Raw genomic sequence first — 25,414 nt, forward strand, 5'->3', positions numbered from 1 at the left:
TGAGATTACTAAATTAGAGTCCTGCTTGTTGGCGCTAAAAAGCTGGATGTCACATACCAAAGTGTCCTTGGGCAGTGGGTGGTGGAACTGTGGCTGGTGGAGCTGTGAGTGGGGTAGCTCACAGCTCTTTAAAGATATCTTCGAGATATCTTTAAAGTGATATCTCCTACCTACGTAATACAGCTAAAATTCAGGCTTCTCTGTCCATAGGAGATGCAGAGATTAGATCAGATTTTAAGATGACATGTACAACCTGTTTTGGAATTGCTCTTCATACCTCTGATCTCCTTATCTCTTATAACCCACCACCCCCTTCGCTCTCTGAATGCAGGGCTCTTGTCTGTCCCCAGAGTTCAAAACAAAGCCAGCAGGCTGCAGGAACTTTCCCTACTGTGCCCCACTACTTTGGAATAACTCTCAACGTGCTGTTGTTGTTCCTCACTTGTAAGTCGCTTTGGATAAAAGCGTCTGCTAAATGACTAAATGTAAATGTAAATGTTGTTGAAGAACTAGTGTGAAGTGGACATTGGTGGACGGCTCCTTTAAATCAACAGATATAGTTTGGTTTCCTGTTACGCTTCTCAGGTCACCGCATTGTTTATCACAGACACTTATCATCTTACAATAATAAAAGATTATTATTTACTGGACTAATGCTCCTCCACCCCGTGGAGTAAAGATTAGTTTGTTTATGGACGTCGTTCATCATCAGGTCAGATTGATCCTGTCAGCAGCAGCACACACACAGGTGAGCTCTGATGTCATAGTCTGTTAGATATAAGGCCTCTTTTTTTTTTTAGAAGCACAATCGAATATTGTTTCAAACACATTGTTCACCACATTATGGTTAAAGAAAGTTAAGTTTGGTGGATTTGTTTGGAGTCTGCACTTTGGACAGATAGATAAATCTACAAGTAAACCCTGACTAAAAAAAAAGTCCTACAAATTAAAAAACAGCCTGAACATTCTCTAAATAGTTTAGTTTTGCTTCACGCTGGCTTCAGTGTTTCCTTTTTCTAAAATCAGTGTCTCATTGACATTAAGTTTTAAATAGTTATCATCACACAACTGACAAATCTCATCACTGAAAGTTAAAACATTCTGAGAAGAACAAAACATTAGGTAAATAAAACTATGTTGACCAATCAGATGCTGGAAACATCTTAATCATTCCTGCAGGGTTGTGTGCAGATGAGCTGCTCTCTCATTATTCACTCTGTAGCTCGACCACCATACTCTCCAGGATGTGTGGTATATGTGGTAATACCAGAACTTCTGAATCCACCACTGCACAGAATCCGAATCTCCTTGTAAACAAAGGAGAACAATAAGTTTTTATAGCTCCAAGGTCTATTGTCATGAAAACCAAATCCACTTTACTGATTAGATTAACATATTTGTCATTTACAATAATGAACAACACATCCTCATTATGTTAGTATAAAACTTAATCTGGGTACAAAAACCTATTAGCATCATTTTCAGGAGACAATGCTGCTGCAATGTTTGTTTGTGGTGTGAACATGATCTGAGCTAGATCTGAACCACCTCCTCAACAGGTCAAAGCTTAGCTGTCTGTGAAGCCGAAGACGTAAAGCCATTTTATTTTTAATGCCAAGAAAGCTGGATAGTGTAGTGGTAACATCACCACCATCCATTCGGGAACCTGGGGATCGAATTCTGGCTGTGGCTTACCCCCAGTACGGGTCCTTAGGCAAGACCTCCTTACTCTTACCCTGCCTGTACCCTTGTAAGTTGCTTTTATCCAAAGTGTCTGCCAAGTGATGTAAATGTAAGTTAATCAACAGTTATGAGCAAATACCAGTGGTTTCATTTCCATGAACAGGATCCTCTTCTCAGATCCATTTCACAAAAGATCAGACGAGAATGTTCTTTGTTGTGTGATATATTTAGCTCAACATAAGCAAAGGGAAAACACATCAAGTTCACAAACTGATCCCCTGATTCAGAGCAGAACATTGCAGATTTAAAATCTGGTAAACTCAGTTCTAGATTATGGTTTTATCAGCCAACAGGATCCAGTCTGATCCTATACATTTGTTTAACTCTGAGTCTGACCTGATTCTAGAAGGAGCTATGAAGATGCTGTTGTGTTTTGATTTAGATGTTTGAACCAAGTGAATGACTGTGATTAATGAGTTTGGTCTTTAATCTTAGACCAGTATTTGGACTTGTTCTTATCTCCTGATTTTACTTAATGTGTTTTATTGTGATGGTTTGGTTTATGCAAGTCCCTTTAATCTGAGACAGATTATCCTCAGGGAAACGATAAACATGACCCTGACCTTGAAGGAAATAGTTGCTGAGCTTGTGAACACAACAACTGATCACTTCTACCTGAGCAGGTAATTTATTAGTTTGATTGACAGGTTGCTACAGCCCTGTGTATGTAGCAGAAAGACTCAAAACCAAACAGCAAAGGTGAAGTACACAAATTTAGTACTTAAATGAAGACCACACAATGGTCTGTAATAGTGTTCCTCATTGGTCTATCCTTGAACCTTTATAAGACCAACATTTTCATGTGTATTTTTATGCAGATGACAAAGTTTTCTATAGGACACGTCAATTTAATTATTTTGAATTCAAATTTTATTTGCATTCAACACAAATCACAACAGAAGTCATCTCAAGGTACTTTACAGTGTTTAAGGCCATCAGGCTGTCAGGAAGCGGGAGTTTGGAAGTCAACCAGCAGCTGGAAACGCTGGCCTCACAGGGTGCACCACAGTGTTGGGGAAGCATGAACATGGACCAAACAGACCGCAGCAGCCACATCTGGAGTATTGAGGAGATCAAGTTTGCTCATAAGGTTTAAGCCCTTACAGAGAATAATTGTATAGAAAACCCAACAACCCCACTGAGCAGCACCAGGAGACAGTGGAGAGGAAAAACTCCCTTTAGAGCAGTGCTTCTCAATTATTTTCCGTAACGCCCCCCCCCCCCAGGAAGAAGTAAACATTCGCGCCCTTGAGGGTTTGATCAATTCAATTCAATTCAATTCAATTTTATTTGTAGAGCGCTTTTTACAATTGACATTGTCACAAAGCAGCTTTACACAACCAAAGAGCAGTACATGAACAGTGAATGTGTATGAGTCATAATAATCTGATTGTCCCTGATGAGCAAGCCGAGGGCAACAGTGGCAAGGAAAAACTCCCTGAGAAGGCAACAGGAAGAAACCTTGAGAGGAACCAGACTCAACAGGGAACCCATCCTCATATGGGTGATTCCATGCTGTGTAGGCAGCAGTCCAGTATAACAGTTAATGTCTTTTAAGTTAATATGGAGTCCAGTTAGTATTGCAGGCAGACTTATTCCATTCCTTGACTATCGAGCGTTGAGTCGAGACCTCCAAGAAACAGCTTCCGACGTCCGCCGAGGCCGGGACCGACATCATAGTAGCTTGTGACCAATCCAGTCTCCAAACGCATCCCAAAGGGCAAACGGTGGATCCAGGCGACGAGATCTCCAGCCAGAAGTTGGGCATCAGGACGAGTCAGACAGGTCCAGAGGGCAAAGGGTGGAATGACGTGTAGCTCGACAGAGAGACAGGAAGAGGGAAAAGAGAGAGGGAGAGGGAAAGAGAGAGAAGAGGAGAGATTAATTTGTACCTGAAACTATTTGCAGTAATATTACATAATGAACTTTAACTGTGAACCAAGGACAAAACAACAAAAGTCTCATTAACTTCTGCTCTTCCTGAATCATCACACACAATAAAACACATTAATTATATTTATGCTGACATTTAAAAGACTCATTAATGATCATTTAGCATCAAACATATTACAATGGCAGAGATTGTATCTGTTACAACATTAACCATGACTCGCTGGTTTATCTGCTGCTCTGTGTTCCAGGCAACATGATTCCTGATTATCAGCTGCTGTATTGATAAGGACCCACTCGTCATTTCCAGCTCAATAAAAGCTGATCACAGATCAGATCCAGAGTCAGAGAAAAACACAAGTCGATGTGTTTCTGTTCCTGAAACTTTACATTTTCAATCTGCAACATACAGAAAGAAGGAGCAGCTGAACTGAGGTCTGCAGAAACATGTGAGTCAGGTTCCTTCATGTTCTACTTAGACAGGAAGTGGAATTGGTTTCAATTACACGGTAAAAAGACTCTTTCAGAGTCATAGTAGAAATGAACTTTCCTGTCTGATCTGGATCCAGAGGCTACATTTATCTGCGTGTGATCATTTCAGTTGTTCAGTGATGATGAATCTGATTATAAGGCTGTGTGTCTGTTTTTAACTTTTAAATTCATGTCACCTGATGACTAGTGAAAATGTGACTCAGCAGTTGATGACATTTACCAACAGCTTTACATTAACCAGATGTTTCACTGTGAAGCCACCTATTACATTTACATTTAGTCATTTAGCAGACGCTTTTATCCAAAGCGACTTACAAGTGAGGAACAAGGCAAGCAGACAAAATCTAAGTCAAGGAAAAAGAGATGTGAGAACCATTTGCACTTTTTTTAAGTGCAAAGGAAGATGATCAAGAGTTCTGTTTTCAGCAGTTTTTTAAATATTAAAGTGAGGCGGCTGAGTGTGCAGAGTTCTGCAGCTCATTTCACCATCGTTGGATCACTGAGCTGAACAGTTTTCCTTGGTGTCGACTGTGTGGTGCTGGTACCACCAGACATCGTTTCCCGTTTGACCGCAGTGGACGGGAGGGGATGTAGACCCGAATGATTGAACTGAGATAAGATGGAGCTGTGGAGTTGACCACTCTGTAGGCAAGAGACAGAGCTTTGAACTTGATCCTTGCTGCCACAGGAAGCCAGTGCCAAGATCTGAAGAGCGGTGTGACATGAGACCTTTTTGGTTGATTGAAAATGAGGCGTGCTGCTGCATTTTGGATCATCTGCAGGGGTTTGATTGTGGATGCCGGTAACCCCATCAGCAGTCAAGACAAGATAAGATCAATGTCTGTACAATGAGTTGGGTCGTGTACTCCGTCAGGTAGGGTCTGATCTTTCTGCTGTTGTGGAGGGCATATCTACACGATCTAGAGACTGTGGCGATGTGTTTTCCGTGAAGGTCAGCTGATCATCAATGATGACCTCCAGGTTTCTGGCTGAGGCTTAGTAGGGACAATCACCGCAGATCCAATGTTAATGTTGATGTTGTGATGAATTAAAGGTCTGGCAGGGAGTAATAGTAATAGCATCAAAAGGTCCAGAAGAGCTGTCAAATGGACTTGACAGTTCACAGCTCAGTTAAAAGCTGCCATTTATAGATAGTACTGACTGATGTTTTTTGAATTTCTCAGGATGAAGCAGCGTTTTTCCTCTCTAGAGGTTCTCCTCATCACCATTTCTTCTGTTCTTCTGGTCTGTTGTATTGGACTGATCGTGTTTTCATGGATCAGCCTGAGGCCTGAGGGTAACTGACCTGTATTTGATGAACCGATCAGATCTCAGCAGTTATTGTCTGTATTATCTGTATTAATACTGTTTTGTTTGTGTGCCGAGGTGCCGTTGAGCCTGCAGGGCTGACTGGTCGGATGGTGATCACAGATGGAGCTTTGTTCTCTGAGGAACTCAGAAACGCCAGCAGTCTTCAGTTTAAATCTCTGGCCTTCGATGTCCAGCAGGTGGTAAGAGCCCAGGCTTTTATTCTGAAGGAGAACATGTGACCAGCATCTCGCTTATTCTGAAAAATAACCTGCAGATTGTTTTAGTTTTTATTTTGAAAACTTGAATTACAGGTAGTTTTAGCTCAGAAGCTTTTCTTGTCAAAGATGAAACAATCTGGTCACAGCATCATCTTTTATTCTTATTCTTTTATACTTGTGATTGGTCGACAGGTGTCTGAGGCGTTCAGTTACACGGAGCTCAGCGGACTTTACAAGTCCTGCCAGGTTCTGTACTTCAGGTCGGATATTGGATGAGTAACATTAATCACTTCATTACTAATCAATAATATTATTGATCAGAAAGGGGACTTCACATCAGATTGATATCAGTAATCAATCAGCTGTTGTTCCTATTGTCGTTATGAATAACTGTAATTGATCATATCATCAGTCAGGGCAGCGTGGCTGTGACCTTTGACCTCTGGTTCAATCATTTGATCGCTGCAGTGGAGGTGGAGCAGCAGCTGGCGGCAGGGCTTGAGGAGGTCCAAGGCGGAGGATGGGTCATCGACATAAGCAGCATCCAGGTCACAGGTGAGTCTGTGATGTCACAGTGAGGTCACAGATGAGTCCAGCTTCTTGAGCTCATGTCTCCTTTTATCATCTGTTAATTACCTGTTTTAATCTAGTGCAGTAACTAAACTAGATTAAAATGTTAATGTTAAGATGTAACTATATCTATCTTACTTGAGATTAAAATAGAAATTTTAAAAAGAGTAGACAAATTATGACGTCTTTGGCTTTTGATACCTTCTGGATTGGGGTGTGTTCCATTTTGGTTGTCTAAAATGAACCATTTCCCTTAAAAAGCTTCTTGTGAGTTCAGAGTTCGATAAAGAATATATAATGACAATTCATTAAATTAGATTTAGAATGTTATTTCAATTCAATAGAGAGTGAGTGGCAGTGGAATCTATTGTTCAGATTCCACTGCCACATAGGGCATTACATTGTCTTAATTCATTTTTATTTGTATTCAACACAAAATCACAACAGAAGTCATCTCAAGACACTTTACAGTGTTTAAGAACACTACAAACTATAACCGTATACAGAATAGTATAGAAAACCCAACAACCCCACTGAGCAGCACCAGCATCACTAATGTCCCTGTGATCATAACTTTATATGGAACCCATATTTCTCTTGTTGAGTCTTAACACATAGGCCATACAGGCCATTACCTACACATTGGGCTTGTTGTTCTGTCTGCTAAAGAACATAAATATGTCACACGTCATCATGTCACTGCATGATTCATGTCATGAACTGACGTGTTGAGTTTGTACTAAGAGGAGAAATTAGAAAGAGAGTCTGAGACCAAGGTCATAAACAATACTACAGGATTTACTGTAGACAGAAACAGATTTAGAATGGATAAGATCACATCAATCCAGGCTCACATTAAATAAAACCAGTTGCATATCAGTTCAGAACTCTGTTAGTTTCTACATGTCAGACAGGGAGGCCTCCACAGTTCCAAAACTCACTCCAGCATTGTTTCCTGCAGAGAAAACAGACGAGACAACAGCTTCGCCAACGACCATCACACCAACAACAACAGGTAAGAAAAGACCAACAGATTATCCGGTTTGTTTCACTGAAGAATTTTGTTCAGTCCTTTGTCCTCTGGTTGTCCGCAGTGATGTGTCCTACTAATGAGATGTCCTGTGCTGATGGATCAAAGTGCGTCCCCATCGGTCGGTTTTGTGATGGAGTCGATGACTGTCCTGACACCTCTGATGAAGACACTGCTCTCTGTGGTCAGTGACGAGCTCTGCACTTGTTAATATGTAGAAGAGCTGCAGGTTAAGACGTGGACACAAGTCCATGTGATCAGTGCAATTTTGTTCAGGTGTTACTGAACAGTTTACCTGCCTATGACCTCATCATTCTCATCTCCATAGCAACATCATGTGACAGACAGTTTGTGCTAAAAGGACCTAGCGGTTGGTTCAGTTCATCAGTTAATTCGGAAACGTACAACAGCAGCAGCTCCTGTCGCTGGATCATCAGGTCAGACTCTACTGCACACCGAACACACACTGTACACACTGTACACTGTACACACTTATATACACACTGTACACATTGTACACTGTACACACTATATACACTATGTACACACTATATACACTATATACACACTGTACACACTATATACACTATATACACACTGTACACACTATATACACTATATACACTATATTCAATTCAAGATTCAAGATTCAAAAAACTTTATTAATCCCAGAGGGAAATTGTTTTGCCTCATTACCATTGTTCTCAAAACAGACAGAAAGAAAAGGAACCACAACCAGGAAAGATCCAACACCAACATAAATACACAAACATAAATACACAATAACATCAATGCCGAAAAACCAAATATATATACAGAATATGTAAAATAGAAAATAGATAAATGAAATTGGGTCACAAGTATATGACAGTTTCACTTCCCCAACCCCTTACAGAGGGGGGAGGAATTGTACAGATTGATGGCCACAGGTAGAAAGGATCTCCTGTGGCGCTCTGTGGAGCATTTAATGTTAATAAGTCTTTGGCTGAACGTGCTCCTCTGTCCAGCCAACACACTGTGCAGTGGGTGGGAGGGGTTGTCCAAGATTGAGAGGAGTTTGGACAGCATCCTTCTCTCAGCCACAACATGTAGAGGGTCCAGCTCCACCCCCAGAACAGAGCCAGCCCTCCTAATCAGTTTGTTCAGTCTGTTAGTGTCTGCCACCTTCATGTTGCTGCCCCAGCAGACCACAGCATAGAAGATGACACTGGCCACCACAGACTCATAAAACATCCGCAGCATGGTGCTGCAGACGTTGAAGGACCTGAGTCTCCTCAGGAAGTACATCCGGCTCTGAGCCTTTCTGTACAATGCTGATGAGTTTTTGGTCCAGTCCAGTTTGTTGTCCAAGTACACTCCCAGGTATTTGTACTCAGATACAGCCTCCACCTCCTCCCCCTGAATAGAGAGAGGGATGACAGGACTCCCAGATTTCCTGAAGTCCATCACCAGCTCCTTTGTTTTATTGATGTTAAGTTGCAGATGGTTGAGTCCACACCAGTCAACAAAACTGTCCACCACTCCACGGTACTCTGTGACATCTCCACCCCTAATACATCCTACAACTGCAGAGTCATCAGAGAACTTCTGAAGATGACAGGACTCTGAGTTGTACCTGAAGTCTGAGGTGTACAGGGTGAAGAGGAATGGAGACAGAACTGTCCCCTGTGGAGCACCTGTGCTACAGACCACAGTGTCAGACACACAGTTCTGCAGGCGGACGTACTGTGGCCGGTTAGTGAGGTAGTCCATGATCCAGGAAATCAGGGGAGTGTTGACCTGCATGTTTTTTAATTTCTCTCCCAGTAGTGCAGGCCGGATGGTGTTGAATGCACTGGAGAAATCAAAAAACATGATCCTCACTAAGCCTCCAGGCTTGTCCAGGTGGGTATAGGTGCGATGGAGAAGGTGTATGATGGCGTCATCCACTCCAATATGGGGTTGATAAGCAAACTGGAGGGGGTCAAGTGAGGGTTTGACCAGAGGTCGGAGGGACTCCAGGATCAGCCTCTCAAAAGCCTTCATGATGTGTGATGTCAGAGCCACTGGTCTGAAGTCATTGAGGACTCTGGGACGTGGCGTCTTATTCACTGGAACCAGGCACGACTTTTTCCACCCTAGAGGAACTCTCTCCAGTTGCAGGCTGAGGTTGAATATGTGTTGGAGAACAACACATAGCTGAGGAGCACAGGCTTTCAGCACCCTTGGGCTGACTCCATCAGGACCTGCAGCCTTTGTGCAGCTCTTTTCTCACCTGCTCAGCTGAGATTGTTAGGGTGGTGGCTGAGTCGTGTGGGGGAGGGACTGAGGAGCAGTTAGTGAACTGAAGTGGGCTCTGTGGATCAGCCTGGAATCGATTGAAAAAATTATTCAATTCATTGGCTCGGTCCACTGTCCCCACATTCTCCTGGCTGCTGGACTTGTAGCCAGTGATGGTCCTCATACCCCTCCAAACCTCCCTGGTGTTGTTCTGTTGAAGACTCTGTTCCAGTTTTCTCCTGTAAGTCTCCTTCCCCTCCCTGATCTTGACAGACAGCAGTCTCTGGACCCTCCTTGCTGCCTCCCTGTCTCCTGATCTGAATGCCTTCTTTTTTTCATTCAGGATGGCTTTGATGTCTTGAGTGACCCAGGGCTTATTGTTTGGGAAGCAGCAAATGGTTTTTGTGGGTACGTGGGTGTCCACACAGAAATTAATGTAGTCAGAGATGCAGTCCGTCAGTCCATCAATGTCCTCACCATGAGGTTCACAGAGAGTCTTCCAGTCTGTCTCTTCAAAGCATCCCTGCAGGGCAAGGTGTGCCCCCTCTGTCCACCTCTTTACAGTTTTAATGGTGGCAGGCTGCCTCTGAACCAAAGGTGTGTATTGTGGGATGAGATGTACCAGGTTGTGATCCGACTTTCCCAGAGGGGGGAGGGCAGTGGAGCTGTAGGCATCTTTAACATTAGCATACATCAGGTCCAATGTCCTCTCCCCCCTGGTGGGACAGCTCACAAACTGGGTAACTGGGGTGTCTGGTCTGCAGGCTGGAGGTGACCGTCTGAATGACGTCACACGCAGCAGCGGCGTTAGCGGATGGAGGAACGTAAACGGTGATTAATATGGTGTGAGAAAACTCTGGTCAAATAATATGGACGAAGTCCCACAGCCAAAAGTTCAATATTAGGGCTGCATACACGCTCTTTCACAGTGACATGGCCAGGATGGCACCACCTGTTGTTAATGAGAACGGCGAGCCCCCCTCCTCTCCTCTTACCGCTCTCCTCTCGCCTCCTGTCCCAGCGCACGGTGCTGAAACCATCTATATTAACACTGGAGTCAGGAATACCATCATGCAGCCATGTCTCTGTGAAACACATCAAACTACACTCTGTAAAGATTTTCTCCATCCTCACCAGAGCTGTCAATTCGTCCATCTTATTGTCCAGTGATCTCACATTACCCATAATCAGAGAGGGGAGATGAGGTTTGAATCTTCGCACCTTCTCTCTGCGCATCGCTCTTCTCCGTTCTTTATTTCCTCCTTGTTGTTTTTTGCCTCCCCTACATCCCCTCGTTGTCCTTCTTCTGATCTCCTCTGGGATGTTTAAAGTCCCAGACAAAGTTTGATCCTTTACTCCTGCCGTCCTCAGTAAGATCAGCTGATCCCGGGTGTAAACAAAGGAGCTGGCTCCATGGTGATGGAGCAGCTGTTGCGCTCCGGTCTTTCGGATTAGTGAGAGTATGAAACCAAAGGTAAAAACGGAGATAAAAACTCTCTCGAACAACATGATCTGAGAGGGTAGAACTTAATTTCAAAACTAGTAACTTATCTACACAAAAGTAATAAAAATAATAAGATAAAATACAGAAAAAGACATCACAAGATGAGAACAGCGGTAAATCGGCTGCAGCAAGGCTCGCGCCTGCGCACTTTTATACACACTGTACACACTATATACACTATATACACACTATATGTATCAATGTAACTCAATATATCAATACACATTGTACACACACTGTACACACACTGTACACATTGTACACACACTGTGCACATTGTACACTGCACACACTATATACACTATACACACACTGTACACACTATACACACACTATATACACTATATATACACTGTACACACTATATACACACTGTACACATTGTATACTGTACACAGTATACACACTATGTACACACTGTACACACTATATACACACTGTACACATTGTATACTGTACACACTATATACACTATATACACACTGTACACACTATATACACACTGTACACATTGTATACTGTACACACTATATACACTATATACACACTGTACACACTATATACACACTGTACACACTATTCAATTCAATTCAATTTTATTTGTAGAGCGCTTTTTACAATTGACATTGTCACAAAGCAGCTTTACACAACCAAAGAACAGTACATGAACAGTGTATGTGTATGAGTCATAATAATGTGATTGTCCCTGATGAGCAAGCCGAGGGCGACGGTGGCAAGGAAAAACTCCCTGAGAAGGCAACAGGAAGAAACCTTGAGAGGAACCAGACTCAACAGGGAACCCATCCTCATATGGGTGATTACATGCTGTGTAGGCAGCAGGCAGTCCAGTATAACAGTTAATATCTTTAAGTTAATATGGAGTCCAGTTAGTTATTGCAGGCAGACTTGTTCCATTCCTTGACTATCGAGCGTTGAGTCGAGACCTCCAAGAAACAGCTTCCGACGTCCGCCGAGGCCGGGACCGACATCATAGTAGCTTGTGACCAATCCAGTCTCCAAACGCATCCCAAAGGGCAAACGGTGGATCCAGGCGACGAGATCTCCAGCCAGAAGTTGGGCATCAGGACGAGTCAGACAGGTCCAGAGGGCAAAGGGTGGAATGACGTGTAGCTCGACAGAGAGACAGGAAGAGGGAAAAGAGAGAGGGAGAGGGAAAGAGAGAGAAGAGGAGAGATTGCAGTTAGTTGAATTCACAGTCAGATAAAGTTTGAGGTGAATGTATATTTAGTGTAGTGCAGCAGGGACTCCGGCAGGACTAATTATGACAGCCTAACTGAAAGGGTGGGTTCAGAAGAAAACACAGACATGAGGGCGCACTGGGATGTAGAGCAACCAAACACTTCACCATCAACAAACCAGAGTGATCAGTGAGAGTTGGGAAGACAGCATCTAAACATACCAGTTCACCATAATGCTCTACGTCCATGAGTCCTTCCCAGATCTATTTACTCAAATGCTTGACTAAATAGGTAGGTTTTCAGCCTAGACTTAAACACTGAGACTGTGTCTGAGTCCCGAACGCTATTTGGAAGGCTATTCCATAACTTTGGGGCTTTGTAAGAAAAAGCTCTGCCCCCAGCTGTAGTTTTTAGGATACGAGGTACTGAGAGGCAGCCAGCATCCTTTGAGCGAAGTAGGCGTGGTGGATCATAAGACACTAGCAGTTCACTTAGATAATGCGGCGCAAGACCATTTAATGCTTTAAATGTCAAAAGTAGTATTTTAAAATCAATGCGAAATTTCACGGGGAGCCAATGAAGTGTAGATAAGATAGGCGAGATGTGATCGTATCTTCTGGTTCTAGTGAGGACTCTCGCTGCTGCATTCTGAACTGACTGAAGCTTGTTTATGCACCTGGTTGAACAGCCAGACAGTAAGGCATTACAGTAGTCCAACCTAGAGGTGATGAAAGCATGGACTAATTTTTCTGCATCATTTAGTGACAAATATATATAGTATATACACTATATACACACTGTACACACTATATACACACTGTACACATTGTACACTGTACACACTATATACACTATATACACACTGTACACAATATATACACTGTACACACTACATACACACTGTACACACTATATACACACTGTACACATTGTATACTGTACACACTATACACACACTGTACACACACTGTACACACATTGTACACACACTGTGTACATTGTACACTGTACACACTGCACACACTATACACACACTATATACACTATACACACACTGTACACACTGTACACATTTTACACATTGTATACTGTACATGCACTGTACACACTATATACACACACTGTACACATTGTATACTGTACACACTATACACACACTGTACACACACTATACACACATTGTACACACACTGTGTACATTGTACACTGTGCACACTGCACACACTATACACACACTATATACACTATACACACACTGTACACACTGTACACATTTTACACATTGTATACTGTACATGCACTGTACACACTGTACACACACTCAATCTATACACACTGTAGACATACTGTGTATGCACAGTGCCTCCACCACCTTCTTACCTGCCCCTGCTCCCACACTCACCTGTTTCCTATGACTCACCTGCCAGCTTCGTATACTCTGGACTTACCCGAGTGCTTGTCTGCCATCTGCTCAGTAGTGTACAACCTGATACTTGTCTGTCTCACCTTCCACCTGTCCGACTGTGAATGTACTGAAGCTTGTTATCATGGACTCCCATTGGACTCTTTTAAACATCACAAGATTGTGACACTAGACCAAAGTGTTTCGTTTTTGTCTTCAGGGTTGAAAGAGGACTTTCAATTGAGGTCAACTTCCATCAGTTTCAAACAGAAGAAATCACGGACACTCTGAAACTTTATGAAGGAGTCGGGCAAAACAAGGTGCTCACAGGTAAACTTCAGACTCACACAGAAACACTGACCTCCTATTTAATAGGATTCTGTGTGTATGAGCTCAGTCCAATGTCTGAACGACTGGATCCGGCTCAGTCCTGATCCTGCAGATCAACTGAGACATCTGTGACCTGACGACACGTTAAAAAACGCGTTCATGTGATTCACAGCTGAGTTCTCAGGACGCGCCTCACCTGGCACAGTGTGGCTGCTCACTGACCAATCAACTGTGGAGTTTATCACTGATGATTACAACAACCTGAAAGGATTCAACGCCACCTACAGCGCCGCTAACACCTCAAACCTCTCAAGTAACACTACACCCCCACACATCACCTCATGACTCAACAGAGAATTAAGTTTTTACTGTCACCCACTGTCTCGATCTGTTTCTGTGTTCAGATGAGGAGAAGCTCACCTGCACCTTTGAGCAGGGCATGTGTTTCTGGAGGCAGGATACAACGTATGATGCTGCAGACTGGATTCGAGTCAGTGGCTCCACAAAACCTCTGCTGACTGGACCGAGTGCCGACCACACGCTGGGTAACAGCTCTGGTGGGTTTACTGTGAAGATACAACAGTAAAACACATTTTCAGTGTAAAACGAAAGACGATGCTGTTAAAACATAGAAGAAACTGACAAAGCAGACTTCCTTTACTTACCCTGCCTACCCTTGTAAGTTGCTTTGGATAAAAGCGTCTGCTAAATGACTAAATGTAAATGTAAAAACTGTGCTTTAAGATGTGATTGAAACGATTCTGATGATAATTAGTCATACAGCTGTTTGTACCATTATTTGTAGTAGTAGTACAGTATTAATGTTGGTGATCACAGTATTGTTGTGAGTATTACTGATGTGTCTGTTGGACTTTGTCAGGTTTCTACATCGTCACTCCTATGAGTCGTGGGATTATTGTGAGGAACTTCACCATCCACAGTATCCCCCTGACTCCACCCACTCAGCCAATGTGTCTGAGCTTCTGGTAAACAACACAAAAAAACATAAACATGTGAACAAATTACAAATAATAAAAGCAAACAAAACAACTAAAGTAAAGATGAAAAATAATCAAGCCTGTAAAGAAATAGAAAAAAAAAACAAGCAAACACAACAAACAAAAGTTCAAAAGGAAAAGACAAAAACAAACTACATGAAAACAAAATAAATAAATAAACTATTGAATAAATAAACATATAACCACAAAACTAAAGTAACAAAGAAAAGAAATAGTAAACACAAATAAATAAACACTTGTGTCTGCAGGTACCACATGTTCGGAGAAGACGTTTATCGTTTCCGAGTCCTTGTCTGGCCAAACTTTATTGTGCTGTTCCAGAAAGATGGTAACTATGGCGACACTTGGAATTATGGCCAGGTGACCCTCAACCTGACGACCACGGCTACGGTCAGTGACATCACGAAGGTAGTCAACTGATCCTGATCTATTTACTGATCCTGATCAATAGGTAATGGAAACCGGTATCTATTGACCTGTGCAGGTGATGTTTGAATCTTTAAAGAAAGAAGGGATGATGAACGACATCGCTCTGGATGACATTGCACTGACCTCTGGTCCCTGTGGCCCCACCCCTCCTGAACCCACGAATGTCCCACCTCCTACAACCACACCCCCCATCCCAAGTGAGTCTCAGACTATGCTGCCTGACAAGGTAAGATACACAGGTCAGGCCCGTTACTTGCAGTGAGGCAGATACACCCCCAGTAAAAGGTGAGGTACAGGCCACACCCCTAGATTATTATGTGGACATCTTAACCTATCGCTGCTGTTCAGTATCAACTGGACTTTTTTTAAGTTCTTACTGACGTTACACCTTCTATCCAGAAGTTTCACCAGTTCTGACTGACTGGCTGGAAACTTATAAACCCTGTGAAGTCACAGAGCCGTAGCAGTTGATGGTCACCTGTTGTTCCACTTTGCCTTTATATGTATCACTGTGGCCACCTGAGACAGAAACCGCCTTGATAGTGATGAAAGATCTAGATTGTAAGTGCGTGATGGGTTCGACCTGATGTTTGCATTGGCTTCGTGTGGCTGCAAGGATCAAGTTCAAAGCTCTGTCTCTTGCCTACACAGTGGTCAACTCTACAGCTCTATCTTATCTTAGTTCAATCATTCAGGTCTACATCCCCTCCTTTCCACTGCGCTCAACCAGGGAACGACGTCTGGTGGTACCAGCACCACACAGTCGACACCAAGGAAAACTGTGATGATGGAATGAGCTGCCTATCTCTGCACGCTCAGCCACCTCACCTGCAATCTTTAAAAAATTGCTGAAAACAGAACTCTTCCGCATCTTCCTTTGCACTTAAAAAAAACCAAAACTTTTCTACCCTTTCATTCTCACATCTCTTGAAACATAGCACTTTGCTTTGATGTTGTTTCTCCTTGACTTAGATTTTGTTTGCTTGCCTTGTCCCTCACTTGTAAGTCCCTTTGGATAAAAGCGTCTGATAAATGACTAAATGTAAATGTAAATGTAAATGAGACCACCTTCTCTCTCTAACGAGGGTTATTCGTTCAACAACCCTCGTCAAAGCTGTTTATCTGACACCGTTAGGGTTAGGGTTTTTTTAGTTTAATATTTTCTGTTCATTTAAATTTTCTGTCAGAATAATTTAATATTTTGTGGTTCAATATCCATTTATCTATTTGAATTAATTTATAATTTATATTGATGTTATCGTGGTTTTTTTTCAGTTGAGAATATTTCTAGCACTCTTGCTATAGAGTACTGTCACTTTAAGAACACAGGCTGACAGGAACACGCATTTAGCTGTGGAGGTTCACACTTTCTGGAAAGTGGAATTGATTTGATTATGTTTGTGTGTGAACCATACAACAAACACTGCAGTGAATCATTTTTGGACAGGACCCGAGTAAATCTTCCTCTACAATTTCTCATTTACTGTAGAAGGTACTTCAGGTGTAACTGCACCAGAACACGGTCACACGTACACTTGAGATCAGATGTGATCTGGGTCCAGTCTGACCCCGTCCCTTCTGCTCTGACTTGTCCAGTTGACTGTGGAGGACCCTTTGACCTCTGGAAGCCAAACTCCACATTCAGCTCTCCAAACTACCCTGAGTCGTACGGGACCAAGGCTCAATGTGAGTTCACCTGTCACCTGTAACTTTTAGTGTTACTTACTATCGATACCTGTATTTTTACGTATCTACAGTAACATGTGTATTAATTCATCCTACATTTAATCTGACAATATCCTCCATATTTTCATCCATCTTGCATATTCTGTATATATACACTGAGTTTTCTGTAGTGATGTTATTCAGTGTTTGTGTTCATGTGGATCTTTCTTGGTTGTGGTTCTCTTTCTTTCTGTCTGTGTTGAGAACAACTGTAACAAGGCAAAAATTTAAATAGAATATTTATCTGTGGCTTGAAGCTCACCTGTCACTGTATTTCTGCAGTAAACTACCCATGATCCTCTGCTGCTGCAGGTCTCTGGACTCTCCACACTCAGGAGGGTCAAAACATCCAGCTCCACTTCCTGGACTTCGATGTTCAAGCTACCAACGACATAGTAGAGGTGCGGGATGGGGCAGGGCCTAACTCTACCTTACTAGGTGAGGAGGTGTTTCCCACAATCCTCTTCTGCTGAACCTGCACATTTACATCATCAGTTATTAACCAGTTTTTTTCAGTCATCCTCACAGGCAATAAAGGCCCAACCCAAGACTTGTTCTCTACAACCAATGAGATGGAAGTGTGGTTCTATACAGACGACTCCATCCAGGGTCGAGGATTCAGGGCTAACTTCACCTCAGGGGTCGACCTGGGGTCTCCAGGTGAGCCACAGGTCAGACTGCAGGTTACAACAGTATTATTAATTATATTATTGATTACTGAATATCTGTGGCTTGTGAGCAGCACCATGTGAAGCCGGTCACTTCCAGTGTCAGACAGGAAGCTGTGTCCATGGTAACAATCAGTGTGATGGCATGGTCAACTGTCCAGACGGTTCAGATGAAGCTGACTGTGGTGAGTCAGTGTTTGATAATCAATATTCCATCAAACAGTGAACAGAGAATGTTATTATGATGTCATGTTACTTCAGTTCATGCTACTTTGTTAGTAAAGATTCTCAGACATCCAGCTGACGTTAGTTGAGTCATGACAACTGGACTTCCTTCTTGTTAGGTTAAAAGATTTCAAGTGTAACCTTGTGTACCTTTAGCAGACACTTTTATCCATAGCGACTTGCAAGTCAGTACAAGGGTAGGCAGGGTAAGCGTAAGGACCCCTACTGGAGGTAGGCCACGGCTGGGATTTGAACCCCAGTCTCCCACATGGGAGGCGATGTAAGCACTATACTAACCAGCCACCTACCGTGTAACCTTGTGAAGGCAGGTGTAACCTCGTTTGGAATTGACTGTGGGCATGAAGCCCGAAAACAGCCAAACAGAATTAAAGGTGTAGGTTCTTTCTGTGGAGGCAAACTGAACATGTCTTCATTGTGTCTTTATGGTCTCCATCAAGTTAGCGCCCCCTAAAGGTTGCTGTATTACTAAGCTATATTTTGTACCTTTACTCAAGTAAACTTTTGGATGTGGGAGATGTGTTGGAGTATTTTGATACTGTGGAGTTAGTACCTTTTCTGAACACATGGACAGAAAAATTAACACTAGAAGTACGACAGACGGGTAAATGACAATTTACCTAGGAGCCCGGCAGTGTGGTCAAATGACCACCTGGCCTCCTGTGGACAGCTGCTTTTATTATGTTAAGACGGTCGTTAGTGGCACATGTCGGGGTGGGGGCAGATGGGCGGGGTTGTCGCTGACACACCACAAGAGGAAGGGAGGCCCGCTGAAGCTCTGCCTCACCAAGCCATCTTATGGAGACATCCACACACATCTTCTTCTTCCTTCTCCAAAGCGGGATGACAAGTCGTCTTTGGTGCTTTATCCGTTCGTCACGTAACACATACATAGAACTAACGAACGCATCCACTCAGTGTGACACGGAGCAGGACCGGAGGTCTACATCCCCGACTTTAATCAGGGGAAAAAATGCAGATCTCGGCAACTCAGAGTTGCCAAATATTGCACCCCCCTCTCTTATTAATTGTAGCCTAACACACAAAATGCCATTTGTCCATCTTTCAGATTATTTTAGGCTGAAAGTGAAAATTCATTTACGCAAAAGTGTGAGGCGCTCGAATCATACCGAAGTTTGCAAATCTTAATATTAGCAGATATTTTATTAGATTGAGCTTGACTTGACAAAGTATGACACATTGATAACATTCATACATTCAACGAACCACAATGAAAACCTTTATTAACCACAACACTATTAATCTGCTATAACATTTTTAATAGGGCAAAGATCTGTGGTGTGCTTTGTCACACTTTTGCGTATGTGAATTTTCAATGTCAGCTTAAAATAATCTGAAAGACGGACACCTTTGGTTAGCATTTGGTTTGGCTATAACGTGTGTTACAGTTTATTCAATTCAATTCAATTTTATTTGTAGAGCGCTTTTTACAATTGACATTGTCACAAAGCAGCTTTACACAACCAAAGAACAGTACATGAACAGTGAATGTGTATGAATCATGAAATGAGATTGTCCCTTAATAAGGGAAGGGGGTGCAATATTTGGCAACTCGGAGTCGCCGAGATCTGCCTCCCCCTCCCTGATTAGAGTGGCACTCGGCATTCTTTCCTCCTTTGTCCATTAGACATATTGCAAATGCACATTTTTCACTTCTGCTGTTTTTATGGGTGGGCCATTCACCATTCAGAAGTGGGAAATGTGCAACAGTTCTCCAGTGCAGTGTTATGACAATGTTTCATTGAGGGGCGCGGGGCATGGAAGGCCGGCCCACTTTCATTCAACAGCTGGCGTGGACGTAATGGACCAAATGGTGCGTGACTACAGTCGCGCAAAGGAACACGGCGCAGGCCACTCTCCGTGTTCTATAACCTGATAGACATGGCAGCGCTTAGGAAAAAAGGCAATGAAGGAGCAAGAGCTTCAAAATCAACCCACCACACCTAGCCCTGGAAAAAGAGCCGTGTGCCAGATGAAGCACTGCTGCACTATGAACCTCAGACCAAGAGATGTGCTGGTTGCTGTAGATTCACATGTGGACAGTGGATCAATCAGAATTAATTTTCATGAATAAATCTGTTGCATAAAGGAAAAAAACAACAACATGTGTGTGGATGTCTCCATAAGATGTCTTGGTGAGGCAGAGCTTCAGCGTGCCTCCCTTCCTCTTGTGGTGTGTCAGCGACAACCCTCCCCCCATCTGCCCCCACCCCGACATGTACCGCTAACGACCGTCTTTACATAATAAAAGCAGCTGTCCACAGGAGGCCAGCTACAGTGAGCTGGTCATTTGACCACACTGCCGGGCTCCTAGGTATGACCAGAAAAGTCAGTAGTCCTAGTGTTAAGGATCGCAGATTATAAAGAAGTTCTTTCTGTTTATTCTGAACCCTTTCTCATGTCACCAGGTGTTTTTCTTTGTTTAAATGTACCTGGTGTCAGATCAGGAACAGGAGATGAGAATTTGTTGATGGGTTCTTACAGGTGACTGTCTGAACTGGTCCAGTAGTCAGTGGACATTTCAAAAGAAAACAAATGCTCAGGTGTGTCTATTTGTTTCAGTTCTGTTACAGGTAAACAGTTCCAGTCATCTTGAGGTTAGAGTAGTCTCATATCTGCACACTGTGTGTGCTGACACCTGGAACTCTGACCTGTCTGACTTCACCTGCCAGTACCTGGGATACAGGTAACTCTGGTTGCTCTGTTGTTGTGGACCAATGAAGGTTTCTAATAAGATGCAGAAAATGTAGACAAGTTCTAAGGTTTCACGTCCAGACTCAGAGCTAGTTTTCGTCTCAATCTCTGTGCAGGTCTGGGGAGGCCTCACTGCTGCCAGCTCTGCCAGAAGATTCACCTTTTGCGAACATTAAAATCACCAGTGATGGAACACTGGAAACCAGTGTCAGGTACTGAAGAGCAGAACCAGGAAAAAAACACAACTACACAAGAACTAGAACTAAAATCAGTGCAACATACCGAAGACCATGCACATCTAGAGTAACTACTAGAACCCTGTGTAAAAACAGAGTTAGAAGGAGAACTACTTGTAATAATAAAAGTTTTAATATTTTACAATAAAAGTTTTAATATTTAACAACAGAATATAAAAGTAATCAATTGTGATAGGGACATGGATGGATGTAATATTAATTTTTTGTTGTTACAGTGAAACCTGCATCAGTGACAAAGTGGTTTCTCTGACCTGTAACAACCAACGTAAGTTCACTCACCAGCGGTTACAACAATAACCATCTGTCATCATAAACACGGACTGTTACAAGTTTCATTGCTCAGGTTGACCTGAAGACTGTTCCAGTATGAAATATTTTTCAACCTGTGTTTTTGCATGTTGTAGCTTGTGGAGTTCGTCAAGTCACAGCTGTCACAAAAGAAACAAACCACTCAGAAGAGAGGAAACCTGGTCAAGGTAACAAAATGAACTACTACTCTTGTAGTTCATCTGACCCTATTTCCTGTGTCAGTCTGACGCTGGTCATGTTTGTTTTTACCTCTCAGGTGAGTCCCGGGTTGTGGGTGGAGTCGATGCTGTAAAGGGGGCGTGGCCATGGACCGTGTCTCTGCGCTGGAGAGGGAGTCATGTGTGTGGAGCCTCACTGATTGGCAGACACTGGCTGTTGACTGCTGCTCACTGTGTCTACGGGTGAGAGACTCAAACCACAATTCATCTCTCATATAATCAGATTAGACCGAGATCAAACTTTACTGTTTCTGTGCAGAACGCAGCTACACAGCCAGAAGTGCTCATAGTATTTTCTACAGGGAAGACACAGGTCTACCCAGGGGTGCCATAAATCTAACAATAAATTACAGTCTGTGCATTGGAGGATGCAAGATTTACACTTTCTACTTAAAAATACACAGGGATGTAATGAGTGGGATAAGAGCAAAGGCAGTTGGAGTATATCAGTGTATCAGCATGTATTTATTTCTCTGCACCATATGTGAGATTTTTACCTTCACATTAAATTTTTCATTCCGTGTTTTCATGTACTGAGGTATCACAGGCAGAAAAGGTACTAACACCACAGTATCAAAATACAAAATATAGCTTAGTAAAACAGCAACCTTTAGGGGGCGCTAACTTGATGGAGACCATAAAGACACAATGAAGACATGTTCAGTTTGCCTCCACAGAAAGAACCTACACCTTCAATTCTGGTTGGCTGTTTTTGGGCTTCATGCTCAGAATGACATTAACTCTGCTGAAGTTCAGACCCGTCAAATCGATCGCATCGTCATCAACAAAGAGTACAACAGACGAACCAAACAGGCCGACATCGCCATGATGCATCTGCAGGAGCCAGTCAACTTTACCGGTCAGTAACTACACACAAACACCTCACCTGGTCTTTTGTTGAACATTTTTATGTTCATATTTATGTAATCTGGTTTCTAAGAACGTCCCTGATCCAATCAAGAAAAACAGAAAGAAACAATTTAAATGACATGACACAAGTTAGGATTATTAAAGAAAATCGTTTCTCTCTCTTGCTAAATCAGATCCTTTTAGTACTTTTACTTATAAGAAACTGCTGACAAACTCTAAATTAGTTGATGATGCGATGAAGTGATGATAATAAAGTACTTGCTGGTTGTTGTTTTCAGAGTGGATCCAGCCGGTTTGTTTGTCTGATGGTCAAAACATCACAACAGGGAGAAAATGTTTCATTGCAGGCTGGGGACGAGAAGCCGAGGGCGGTGAGACAGAGTTTAATATGCCCAAATACTTTTTGTCTTTCTTCCTGTCTTTCTCTCCAACATGTCTCTCTGTACCTGTCTGTCTAAATGTCTCGCTCTAACCTTTGTGTTTCTGTACCTGTCTGTCTCTTCCATCTGTCTTTCTGACAGGTTCTCTCCCTAACATTCTCCAAGAAGCTGAGGTTCCTCTGGTGGATCCGGATCAGTGTCAGGATGAGCTACCTGAGTACACCATCACTTCCAGCATGGTGTGTGCTGGGTACCCCAAGGGAGGGGTCGACTCGTGTCAGGTAAAACTATACCTGGGCTTAATTGGACTCAGATGCGAATCCAGATCCGGTCACAGGCATCAACAAACATTTTCACAAATGCACTCCAGACCATCTCCAGAGGATCAGGTCCGGACATCGCAACTTGTGCGTTCACACATGCACCACACAGCAGGAGAAAGTCTGGGTGATACACATTCTCACTCCGGGAATTTTTAATTGGGGGGTGGTTGTAATGTAAGAAAGGACACCTCCAAGCTGCGAAATACTCTGGACTATTACCTGCTGTGCTCAAATCTCCAAGTCCAGGTGATGTCTGAACTGAATAACTCAGACATTTGCATTCTCAATGCAGCTCACTTGGTAAAGTCCATACATGTTCAGGGTGTCGGTGCATGTGTGAAAGCTTTAGTGACACTCTGTGCTGGTTTGACTTGAGGAAAAGCTTGAAATATTTTATCTGAATAATATTTAATAAATAATATATCTTTTATATAAAATTGCTTTTTACTTTATTTGTCAAATGTTTTACTATCTACAATGTTTTCTATGTTACATTTTTGGTTTATTTAAATATTTTTTACAAATAGTTTATGTCATGGAAAATTTGGAGTGATTTTCTACTAGTATTTCATTGATTGTTTGATATTGTTGAATATTCTACTAATATTTTGTTGGAAATATTTATGATTTTGTGTTAGATATTTTTAGAATGTTTATTCTGACTTTTCTCTAATAATTTTCTAGTATCTTACTAAGAATTATTAGGACAGAGGAACTGGTTGAGAGCTGAACGGTTTAGTTGGCTGAAATACAAACACAAAGCTTAATGAAGTGTACTGTTGCTGTTTGCAGGGCGACTCTGGAGGTCCGCTCATGTGTCTGGATGATCGACACTGGACTCAGATTGGTCAGTCTCTCTCAGACACGCTTTAAGTATTTAAGGTTCAAAGTAAGAACCTTCTGTAGATGAGGGTTGATCAGGTTTTAAAAGATGTGATCTGATTGGTTCCTGGCAGGTGTAACCTCGTTTGGGATTGGCTGTGGGCGTCCTCACAGACCTGGAGTCTATGCCCGAGTCTCTGCCTTCAGCTCCTGGATCGCCAAGACCAGGCGCTCTTCATCACCATCAGCTTCCTCTTCTTCATCACTGTGATACGTTCAAACAAAAAAACTCTCTAAACCTCTGATACTGCAGAACACAGATCCGTCACTGCTTTTGTTTGTATATTTGTCTTTTTCCAAGCTCCTTTACCTGGGTTAAAGTGGGTGGGGCTCACCTGGATGATTCTGTGCACCAATAAGGATACAGCATCTGAATCTGATGACAGGTGTTAAACTACAGTGAACTGTGTTTACACAATGATTGTGACGCCTCACCCTGTGACACTACTGTGTGGTTTTGTAGTTCTGAAACAATCTGAGCAGTGACAGAAACTGATCACTTCAGTGCTTTACTGCACATCAGATCAGTTAAATGTGTAAAAGTGTAAAAGGCTTTGGAATAAAAAACTGCTGTCAAATTACTAAAAACAATAAATGTGATTTCCCTTTAATGACTTTGGGCTGCATTTATTACATTTTGGACACAAGGTTGTGAGACTGGACCCCCTCTTTCACAGTTTGTAGTAGAAATACAAGCCAGGTCTTATTAAATGTTCATTTTGTATTAACATTTAGTATCGTATTGTTTTTGGACACTTAACATTTTTGCTCTGCTTTTTTACAGTATAATTACATTTAGTTCAGTCAATCATCCACACAACATAAAATATACCAAAGATGGCGCCGCAGATGGCAGCCTCGGCTCTCCAGGACCCTCTACTTTTTTTGTGTTTTTAGTGTTTGTTTTATTTTATGCAGCCAGTTGAGGCCTCACAGATTACCTATTCCAGAGAGGCACTACTGAACCTAGAAAATTAATCTCCTGGCACCTTTCCTATGGTGTCTACAGACTCAGAAAGTTTCTTGGAGATCCTTCTCAGAGGCGTAGCGGCTCTCTATCGGATCTACAGAAAGCGCAGACGAGGGAAGCGCGCAGGTGCGCTTGTCAGACTGAGACAGCGGGGCTCACCTACGCCGCTCCCGTCAATACAACTGGCTAATGTGCGCTCTCTGTTACAAACGAACACTGAATTGAACTGAATTGCAGTCCAGAGTGAAAACAAACAGAGTCCAAAGTAATCAAAAAACAACTGAGTGACGAAGACCAACAGACCAACAAACAAACGAAAGTTGAGGAGATCCAAGTGTGCGCAGCATGAAGACATGAGCATGAATGAAGTCAACAAACCAGCAAGGAACTGAGGACTGAAGGGTGCTTATAAACCAGAGGGAGTGAACAGGTGAAATGAATGAGCAATTAGTTCAGCA

The 25,414-nt window shown here is 42.6% G+C and overlaps 1 protein-coding gene across 1 annotated transcript; it reads left to right on the top strand.

Annotated features, from left to right (window-relative positions):
* Positions 1 to 3,899: 3,899 nt before the first annotated feature.
* On the top strand, positions 3,900 to 24,586 carry tmprss15 (transmembrane serine protease 15). Its single transcript, XM_026358526.1, has 28 exons — positions 3,900 to 4,082; positions 5,310 to 5,422; positions 5,512 to 5,636; positions 5,847 to 5,914; positions 6,067 to 6,209; positions 7,186 to 7,239; positions 7,319 to 7,438; positions 7,583 to 7,691; positions 13,839 to 13,948; positions 14,121 to 14,261; positions 14,353 to 14,505; positions 14,829 to 14,934; positions 15,216 to 15,357; positions 15,452 to 15,593; positions 16,993 to 17,082; positions 17,434 to 17,559; positions 17,638 to 17,781; positions 17,864 to 17,974; positions 20,616 to 20,739; positions 20,864 to 20,959; positions 21,220 to 21,269; positions 21,409 to 21,480; positions 21,570 to 21,714; positions 22,209 to 22,390; positions 22,680 to 22,772; positions 22,923 to 23,062; positions 23,897 to 23,951; positions 24,061 to 24,586. Coding segments are annotated over exons 1-28 (3,093 nt in total). The 5' UTR covers positions 3,900 to 4,080; the 3' UTR covers positions 24,198 to 24,586.
* Positions 24,587 to 25,414: the final 828 nt, after the last annotated feature.

Source organism: Anabas testudineus, chromosome 10 (genome assembly GCF_900324465.2).
Source record: "Anabas testudineus chromosome 10, fAnaTes1.2, whole genome shotgun sequence".
Lineage (NCBI taxonomy): Eukaryota > Metazoa > Chordata > Actinopteri > Anabantiformes > Anabantidae > Anabas > Anabas testudineus.

Bases quoted from the DNA above. Each gene is read 5' to 3' on its own strand.
- tmprss15 (XM_026358526.1), top strand. The intron at 7,240-7,318 runs GTAAGAAAAGAC...GGTTGTCCGCAG, and splicing joins CATCACACCAACAACAACAG to TGATGTGTCCTACTAATGAG. The intron at 20,740-20,863 runs GTAACTCTGGTT...ATCTCTGTGCAG, and splicing joins TGCCAGTACCTGGGATACAG to GTCTGGGGAGGCCTCACTGC.